Here is a 10,524-nt window from a genome sequence, read left to right on the forward strand (position 1 = left end):
AAGTGATATTTGTAGAAAAATTTAAATCCACTAATTAAGGAGGAAACAAAAAGGATTGTCTATAATGATGGATCTGATTCTCGATGATGATCACTTTCTAATTCAATATGGAGAATTCTAATTCAATATGGAGAATATCTAAGTTGCAATAACCAAAATAGTTTACTATATAAGACAATTATGTTATTATTTAAGAAAATGAAACCACTCATTATTAGTGTTGAATTAATAATAAAAACACATTAAAAAAAAAATACTCTAGGATCTGAAATGTTCTTTTTACATATACCACTTACATAGGAATTGAAGATTCAAAGAGTCCAACAATACAAATCAGCCACTATAAATACATAATTTTTTTTACTAAACTTTCTCTTCTAAATTTGCAGCCAAAATTTTTGTATCAACCTGTTCCAAATCTTCTTCCTTTTTCATTTCACTAATTTCTTCCAAGGGCTTGTAAGTGTAACACCAAAGACAAATCCCAAAATAAAATAGATTTATAAGTTGAATTCCACTAACAAGATAATAATAGTACTCCAATTTACCTCTATTGAGGTTCCTATCAGGTAACCAATTCCTTTCTTTACCACTATATTTATGCACAAGTGACACAATAAATGTACCAACATAGCTACCAATAGCTATAACTATGCAATATATAGCTGTAGCAGTACTTCTCATGCTTTCAGGTGCTTGATCAAACAAAAATTCAAAAAGTCCAACAGACATGAAAACATCAGCAAGTCCATGAAAGAAATATTGAGGTACTAACCAAAACACACTTATAGGAATAATTGCTTTTGGATCATCCAATAAGTTGTACTTAGAAGCAACTTCTTTTCTTTTGATTTCTATAAAGGCTGAAATTAATGTGGCTACAATGTTGATTATGAATCCTATTCCCATTCTTTGTATGCATGTGATTCCAGAAGGATTGTTTGTGAATCTACGAGTGAACGGGACGAAAAGGCGTTCGTATAGAATAACTCCTATCATTGTAGTTATGACACTGAAAATTGACATGTTGGCTGGTGAAATTTGGAATGAGTGAGAGAGGTGACGATCCATTGTTCGAGCTTGTTCAATGACGAAACTAGGTAGGTGTGCTGAAGCAGCTATGAGTAATATTCCTGATGATGAAATTGGAAGGATTCTTATGATTGATTTTAGTTCCTCAACTCTATGGACAGTGGATAATTTCCAAAAGTTTGGTGGATCATTTGGTTCTCTGTTCTCTTCCCCTGTCACAATTGCAGCCTTGTCCAACCATCTGTAAATATAACTCAAGAGCAACAAACTAACATTTAGTGTGCAAATAAAAAGTTCATTCCATTAGACACTAAATTATGATATTTTACTTCCAACATTTTTGGATTCAATCAAGAGAAGTAAAGAGAACTAAGTATTTGACTTACTTATATTGTTTTGTGTGTAAAAGCATTCCTTCCAAAGAAATACCAACATCAAGCTCACTATTTTGGTACAATAACTTGGGATCATTTGGTAAAACTTCTTTCCTGTTTTTCACAGCTGCCACAATGACTTGGGCCAAACGAACCATTGGGCTTCCTTTAGGTTTGTGAGTTTTATAGAAGGGTGAGCCCAAGACAAAAGCAACAATGGACATTAACATAACAATTGTTGGTATGCCAAAGCCCCAACCCCAACCAGTATTGTCTTGAATGTATACAACAATAGTCAAAGCAGTTAGAGAAGCCAATCCCATGAAGAAAAAGTACCAATTGAAAATGTTCCATTTCCTAGATGCAACACCTTTTTTGGTCATATCAAATTGTTCTCCTAAAAATGGAACAACACAAGGTCTAATGCCACCTGATCCAAGAGATATGAGAACAAGAGAGATGAAAAACATTGATAATTGTGAGGATGTGGCTTCTTGGCAATTTATTTGTGTTGGACATGGTAGAGGGCGCATGTGTGGTAGTATGCTTGATAGTGTTATGCTCATCATTCCCTGTATTAACCAAAGAGTATGACAATATTTTACAATATGCTGCACTAAAACGTAAAATGCTAAGAATTAAAATCATAATATAATTTGGATTTGATGTTTAATACAATATAAATGGTACTAATTAATAGATGTATTATGGAAGATTTGAATTTATTTTATGATATAAAAAATGATATGAGATTGTAATAAGAGTTGAAGGCAATATAAAAAAATATATTGGAAAAAAATAATAGCCAACCTTTTGTTGTTCTATATTTTTATTTTGTTATTAGATTTGTAATTCATTGTGAACATAGTGTTAACCCAAAAAGTAAGAGTTTAATATCATAACTTCAAGAAATAATTTTTTTAAATTCCTTGGTTGAATTTGTAAAATAGTAATTAGTAATACTTTAGTTAATAATAATGTTTCTTTTCCCCTTTTCTTGAAAAAGTTTTGTAAATTATGTTCTCGAATATCTGTTAAAAATGTGTGTAGTATGACTGAAAGAGAAAAAGAAAAGAGAGAGATAGAAAGAAACCAATTCATAGATGAGGGAAGCAATTGTAATGGTCCAAAAGTGGCCAGCAAAGGACTCAGAAATGAGAGCACCAATGAGAGGGGTGAAGCTAGCTGTTCCACCAAAGATTGTAAGTGTGTTGGCAGCTGATACCAATGGCATATTCAACTCTTGAGTTAAGTAACTTATCAAGTTACCATTAAAACCAGCCACCGCAAATCTATCACATACCTCATTTGCTGCATATATCAATCAACATCCAATTAACCCCTCTTCATACAAAACGATATATATGAAAATTATCTTGTTTTTATTTTTACACCATTGTCCTTCATACAATAACTAATCCTTTGTTGAACCAAGTTTAAATTATTTCTTCTAAAAAAAAGTTTAAATTACTTAGTCAAGTATCTAAGTGATAAAATGTAATACATCTAAAACTGTTTTACATTAATTAATTATTTGTAGGTATAATTAGATTCTAATTTAATTGCAATGCATGCGAGTAAACCAATGTACTAGTATATGAAATTTGAAACAAAGTCAAAGGTTACGCAACTAATCATAAGATTGATGAGTCGTTTTGCGAATTAATTAAGTCGAAACTTTTTCTTTTACAGTAATTAAGTCACAACTTGAGTTACAAATAAATTAAATGGCTAAAATATTTCTAGCACATGCTTATAAAAAAAAATCTAGCACATGAACTTCTATTCATAGTCTTCTATAATAGAATAATAAATTCACTAGTGTGTGTGTATATACATATATATATATTAAGCTGGTAACACAAACTTGACTTGTATTGTAAGGAATGACTATATGAGTGGCACATGAAAGTACTATCTATCCTTCTATATTAATAGATAATAATGAAGTTAATTAATTATAAAGGAAGGACTTAACATGCAATTAATTAAAAATAAAAAAATTATATATTTTTTCTGTTACATTATCAATATATTATATCAGTCTCATTACTATTTTTATATCTCTAACAACGTATAAAAGAGATGTATGAGTATCTATCGATAATTTTTTTAAAATAAAATAAAATTGTTAAACAAATAGAAGTTTCAGCAAACAAAAAATCAAAGTTTTGTTTGCATTACAATCATTTATTTAAGAATCATAAGATAGGTGCTACCCTTTCAATAAGAATTTAATTTTCTGAATTCCTAAAGATAGGTGCGTCACTTTGCTAGCTGGCTTGATTTATTAATCTTTGTTTTTTCTGTTAAATTATTAAATATAAAGTACTAATAGACTGAAAATCAAGTATTCCTAAAGAAAGTCTCAAAATCAAACTGCATTAGCAAATATAAACCTTCACAAATTAAGATATTCATCGTGTGAATTGGTAGTCCCGTAAAACATCTCCAATCCCGCCAACAAGTTAATCGAAGTTTGAGTAAAAAAAAAATCAAAATTTTATGAAATGAATCTACTACGGAAATGAAAAAGGTAGCAAATTACATAATAATACTGAGAATTAATGAATATGTATCCAACTAATAATAATAAGAAATTAGAACATATCAACTGACCAAGTATGAAAGGAAGTGTTCGGATGCCTCCTCGTGGATGCTGTTTCCTGTTCGTGTCGTGTTGCTCTTCTTTCCCGACCACCTTGTCACTCTCCATATTGAGATCTTATGTTTATGTATGCTATATATCCATTTGCATTTTTGAATTTAACTATATATACACTTTGTGGCATAACGATTATAAAAGTGGTAGTGGTAATAAGATACTAATCAATACAGAGTGGCTTTAACACATCCCTATATAAACATACAATTAACTTATTTTTTACATTCCAAATATAACCTACATTTTTTAAGCGTATTAATTATTGAAATTCTTTTTTATACTTTTATTTTATTGTAAATCTTATTTTAACTAAACATTAATCTTTTATACTCCCACAGGTTAATGATTTTCAAGGATATTTTAAGGGGGAAATTACCCTTAAAGTCTATTTGACAAGGCATATAAGCTAGATTATAGTCCTATTTTGTAACATTTATTTATAAATAAATTTATAATTTATAACGTTTTTTAATAAGTTATTTCAAATAGTTTCTGAACGTATAATTTTATTATTATTTTTATTATTGTAACTAAAATATTATTTTTACCCTTTATAATGTATTTAACCTAATTTAAAATAAATAATTTTAAAATTTTATTATTATAATTTAAAATAAATAAACTAATTTAATAAAAAAATATCAGATTCATAAATTTTAAGTTAATGAAAATATAAAATTTAAATTACTAATTATAAAATATGTTAAGCATTAATTGATATAAAATATATTTTTAATTAAAAATAATCTTTTATGTTATTTTATATGTTTAAGCTAATTGAATGGTTAGTATTACTAAATACTTCAATTAACTTATCAATTATAAGCTATATACTATCAACCGCTATTAATCAATTTTTACCAAAGAAAGCCTAACTCTCTTTTGAATATGTACTTCATTATTTTTTTGTTTTGTTTGGCATAAATAGGAGCAAAGGAAGCATTAAATAAGTAAATGTGTAAGATTATACAGTTACAATTGAAAACCTGTAGGATTATACTGTTGAAATTGATCAGATTTAAAACTCAAATCCATGAGATGGTTTTAATTAAAAAAAATTAATTACAAGGCATTTGTTTTTCACACTCTTGAGAGAAAAAATAGTTCACACCCACATATTGTCTAAAAGACTAAGAAAAATGATATGACGACGTCCTTGTTTAATTAGTGTATTGGGCAGATATATAAGTATTGGTATTTACTACTTTGCCCTTTACATTTTAACAAAGAATTAGAAAGACATATCCAACCATCTTTTGAGGTTAATTATTCCTGAACATCATTTTTGGCTAATGCAAATAAATCAATATTTAGACTTATATATATTATAATTAAGTTCATGCATATTTTTTAATAGTTCTTTATATTTTAAGTAAATGGAAATAACTAATTGGCACCAAAAGACTTAACATAATTAATTTCCAAATAGAAATAAACTATGACATGTGCTTACATTATTAGCTCAACACTAGCTAGTACATTAATCAGAATACCACACTATACTACCAACAAGATCATAAATTCATTCATCCTTTGCAAATTCTCTTTTCTCATCCTCCTTACCTTCTTTTAAACTAACAAATGACACATTTCCATCAACCTGTTCCAAATCTTCTTCCTTAATATTCATTTCACTAATTTCTTCCAAGGGCTTATAAGTGTAAAACCAAGCACAAATTACATAATAAATAAAATTTATGACTTGAATCCCACTAACAAGAAAGTAATAGCACTCTAATTTACCTCTATTAAGGTTCCTATCAGGTAACCAACTTTTTTCCTTACCAGTATAATCATGCACTAGTGTTACCAATAATGTACCAATAAAGCTTCCAATAGCTGTAGCTATGCAATACAAAGCAGTAGCACTACTTCTCATACTTTCAGGTGATTGATCAAACAGAAATTCTAAATGTCCAACAGACATAAAAACTTCAGCCACACCATGCAAACAATATTGAGGTACCAACCAAAACACACTAATAGGAATAATTGCTTTTGGATTATCCAATAATTGGTATTTGGAAGCAACTTTCTTTCTTTTAATTTCCACTAGTGCTGAAACTATAGTGGCTATAATGTTAATCACAAATCCTACTCCCATTCTTTGTAAACATGTTATTCCCGCACGATTTTTTGTGAATCTACGAGCGAATGGAACGAAAAGGCGTTCGTATAGAATAACACCTATCATCATGGTTAGTACATTGAAAATTGACATATTGGCTGGTGAAATTTGGAATGAATGAGAGAGGTGACGATTCATTGTACGAGCTTGTATAATGACAAAGCTATTTTGATGTGATGATGAAGTTATGAGTAAAATTCCAGAGGCCCAAATTGGAAGCATTCTAATGATGCATTTTAACTCTTCAATTCTATGAATAGTGGCTAAATTCCATAAATTTGGTTGTGCATTGGGATATTTGGCTTCTTCCTCTGTTATAATTGCAGCCTTGTCTAACCATCTACAAATATAAACTTGAGAACATTCAATTTAATATTATTGAATTTGCAAATGCATATATTTATTTATTAAAAATTGTGACTTAGACTTACCTAAATTGATCCGAGTGTAAAAGCCTTCCTTCCAAAGATATAGGAGAATCAAGCTCACTATTTTGGTATAAAAGCTTGGGATCTTGTGGCAAAGCCTGGTTCCTCTTTTTTATAGCTGCCACAATCACTTGGGCCAATCGAACAAATGGGCTTCCATTTGGTTTCATAGTTTTATAGAGTGGTGAGCCCAACATAAAAGCAATTATGGATATCAACATTGCAATGGTTGGTATACCAAGGCCCCAACCCCAGCCCATATTATCTTGAATATAAACCACAATTGTCAAAGCACTTAAAGAAGCCAATCCCATGCAAAAAAAGTACCAATTGAAAAGGTTCCATTTTCTAGATTGAACACCTTTTTTGGTCATGTCAAATTGGTCTCCTGAGAAGGGTACAACACATGATCTAATGCCACCTGTTCCAAGAGATGTGAGAAAGAGTGCTAGATAGAGTATCCATAGTTGTGAGGACTTGGCTTCTTCACAATTCAATTGTGTTGGGCAAGGTGGAGGGTGAAAATGGGGTAGTATAGCTGAAATTGTTATTGTAATTAGTCCCTGTATCAATCACAAAGTACTTTTAGTAGACTTTAATGTAGAGATAAAATAGAAAGAAAAGCACTAGGACTAGGTGATTAGGAAAGTGAGTTAAAGTTTGAGAAGAGGAGAGTGTAAAAAACCAATTCATAGATGAGAGTGGCAACAACAATTGTCCAAAAACGGCCTGCAAAGGAATCAGCAATGAAAGCACCAAGAAGAGGAGTCAAGCTAGAGGTTCCATTAAAGTTGCTGAGAATGTTGGAGGCTGAAACCAATGGCATGTTCAATTGTTGCGTAAGGTAGTTTATCATGTTTGCATGAAAACCAGCGCTTGCAAATCTGTCACACAATTCATTTGCTGCATGTAATATAATATACTTCAAATTTACTTCATTAATTACTTTATACGGAATATGCAACTAGTCACCAACATATAGTCATAGGCTTGTTTGGTCTATGACAAATGAAAAATATTAATTCTCAAAATAAATCAAATTCTAATTTTTTTAAGATTATTTTTAGAGAAAATCAGGTCTCTTGTAGTGAAATTTTATGTCACAGAATTTTAACCACTCATTTGTATGTACTGCATAGAGTCAAAAGCGTTAAAAAAGAATTAAATAGTAAAGATTTTCATTAGACATTTTGGTACAATATGTTAGTCCATCATTAATTATTTTAACCAACATTATGACCAAACTATAATAATTTTTCTTTTCTTGAGGACTGATTTGGACCCTTACTAGTATGATAATCATTCATCCTCCGATGGAGAGGTATTCTCTATTTTCTTGACTTATCAAGTCTCAAATAAGTATAAAATAATATAAGTGTGCAAACATTTATTTTGTCTTAATTAAAAAATAACATCCCATCTCTATTATCACGAGTCAAGGCAAGTAGACCTATAACATCACATCCAATTAGTACTAATTAGTAGAAGGACAAATTCAAAAAATGTATCTCACAGGAACATATGCATCACTGGTTTAAGTTTTTTTTTTATTATTTTCCTTTTTAATTTTCTATTTATATGCATAACTAAAAATCTAATTTTCTCATGTCCAACCAATAAAGTGATGATTAATTGAAGAGCACATGGGCAAGAAGGGGGAGAGGGATAATGAATTACTAATCTGCAGAAATTAAAGTAGTAGCTAGCTATATAATAATGAGAATTAATTAATGTTGTGACTGACCAAGGATGAAAGGTAAGGTTCTGACTCCTCCTCGTTGGTGCTGCTTGCTCTTCTCCTTTTCTTTCTCCACCATCTTGCCATTGCCTCTAATGCCCTTCTTCTCTTCCTCCATATCTAACATCATCTGTTCAACTTAATGCTAGACATTGATATTGTCTATCAATATATAATATAGTATACATGTTGCACTATGTTAATTATAGGCATTGATGCGTGCCTAAATATATATATATATATAAGTAGTTGTTATTAAGTAAATCAAATTATTAAATTTTCATCAATTTTTTATCATGTAAATTTAATTTAAATATAATATCTATACTTTTTGGTACAAGATTAAAATATTGATTATAAGATTATATAGTTGTAAATATCTATTTTATATGATTTTTAGTATGCACGATCGTTAAAATAATATAAAAAGATTTAATTGTTAAATTTATAAATTAAATGTATAATGACTACAATGGTCGATGTATTAAGCGGAGTTACTCTCACAAAAGTTATTCTTTGAGTAAATTGTTCCTCGTTCTATATGTCAATTTAGTGTAAGAGATTAATTTTGTTATATTGTTAACACAATTTTTTTTACAATATTAACTAATCACAAATCATCATTTGTATACCTTTTAAGATTTAGATAGATATGATTACACTCAAATAATTTTAACAACTAATGATTGCAATTGTATATTAAATTATTCATAAAGACTAATTTCATGTAGTCTAACTAATCTCCAACAAAATCAATGATCCGATAAACCAGAAAATACAATCCAAATTATTTATATTTGTTTGGTTTTTTTCTATGTTTGTATCTAAACCAAACTGTAATACCTAATTTTTGTCCAATTAATTTAAAATTATTTTAATAATAATAATAATAATATATTTAAATATTTTTACAATCATTTTCAAAAATACCATTATTTTATATTCAGATTTAACTATATATTAAAAATAAAATAAAAAGGAAAAAGAAATAAATTTTTTTTTCTTTTGATCTGCAAACAGGCCACTTCACACGTTTCCTTTACTTACGTTTCCTTTGCTTCCGTTCACACGTTTCCTTTGCTTCCGTTCACACGTTTCTTTCAACCCAGCATCACTCAAAACCTTTACTTCCGTTCACACGTTTCCTTTCAACCCAGCATCACTCAAAAAAAAACAATGGCTCAGAAACAACTTGCAAAGACCCATCATTTATCTTCTATACCTTGTGAAGATACCTGTTGCAAACATGTTATAAACCGGTTTATTTTCTTTCCCTTAATGGTACCTTGCTTAAATTTTATTACAAAAACAATGTAAAATCCAATGAATTTTTGTTGAGTAACAATACAAAATCCAGAACATGTATTTGTACAATGAATGAAAACATTAGCCATTTCTCTTATAAATTGAGGCAAACAGAACTGAGAGAGGAGAGGAAATTTTCTAAAACAATCAGCAAAAGAGGGAAGGTTTTTTAAAAAGAGTTGTTTTTTAGAGAAATAGATTTTATTCACAACAAATCAGATCCATACCTATAAGGATATTCAAACCCATTTTCACAGACGAAAAGAGACCGAGAGACAGTGCTTTGATCTTCACCTGCATCGAAAGGTTATTTTCTCATTCTTCTGTTTCAAACAATATAAGATGATTAGAAGATATAAACCTTAGAGATAAATATGTTGAAAGATGAGATTTTTGTTCTATATAAATGTTGATTTGGCTGAAATTTTGTATGGGTAAAGTTTGAAATTGCTGGGTTTAGTTTTGTTTGAGAGGATAGCTTTTTAGGGTTGTAGGTTAGAAACTTAAGATCTGCTTCCAGGACAACTCATTTGTTTAGGCGCTAGTTTGGCTTGATTGGAAGGCTTCCAGCTGGTCTATTAGTATTTCATTAGTATTTCATTCTATTACACTATTATTTACTACATTTAACATAAATTATCATGTTTATTATAAATAATTATCAACATAATATGTTAGAAATAAATATCATTTATTTAAAAAAGAATTATATTTGTAATTATTATTAAAATTTTTTTTTTTTATTTTAATAAATTGAGTTACAAGTCCATATATTTTTCTTTATGCTTTTTTTGTGTTTATTACAAATTTTATTTGGAAGAATCATTTAAATTTATTTAATTTTTATTTTTTTT

At 29.1% G+C, this 10,524-nt stretch overlaps 1 protein-coding gene across 3 annotated transcripts; it reads right to left on the reverse strand.

The window, feature by feature from the left end:
* Window positions 1-259: 259 nt before the first annotated feature.
* Window positions 260-10,062, reverse strand: LOC101504345 (protein NRT1/ PTR FAMILY 3.1-like). Of its 3 annotated transcripts, XM_012713737.2 has the most exons (10): window positions 9,898-10,062; window positions 9,413-9,600; window positions 8,372-8,510; window positions 7,313-7,530; window positions 6,631-7,190; window positions 5,609-6,539; window positions 4,026-4,116; window positions 2,500-2,717; window positions 1,419-1,978; window positions 260-1,273 (listed from the first exon to the last, which is right to left on the reverse strand). In XM_012713737.2, exons 3-10 carry the CDS (start codon window positions 8,493-8,495, stop codon window positions 364-366), a joined length of 3,612 nt encoding a protein of 1,203 aa, XP_012569191.2. In that variant the 5' UTR covers window positions 8,496-8,510; window positions 9,413-9,600; window positions 9,898-10,062; the 3' UTR covers window positions 260-363. The 3 variants fall into 3 exon arrangements, with proteins under 3 accessions (XP_012569191.2, XP_012569193.1, XP_027188892.1); XM_012713739.2 differs by lacking the exons at window positions 260-1,273; window positions 1,419-1,978; window positions 2,500-2,717; window positions 4,026-4,116 and having other exon boundaries at window positions 5,477-6,539; window positions 8,372-8,485; XM_027333091.2 differs by lacking the exons at window positions 260-1,273; window positions 1,419-1,978; window positions 2,500-2,717; window positions 4,026-4,116 and having other exon boundaries at window positions 5,477-6,539; window positions 8,372-8,495.
* Window positions 10,063-10,524: the final 462 nt, after the last annotated feature.

Source organism: Cicer arietinum, chromosome 3, assembly GCF_000331145.2.
Source record: "Cicer arietinum cultivar CDC Frontier isolate Library 1 chromosome 3, Cicar.CDCFrontier_v2.0, whole genome shotgun sequence".
Classification (NCBI taxonomy): domain Eukaryota; kingdom Viridiplantae; phylum Streptophyta; class Magnoliopsida; order Fabales; family Fabaceae; genus Cicer; species Cicer arietinum.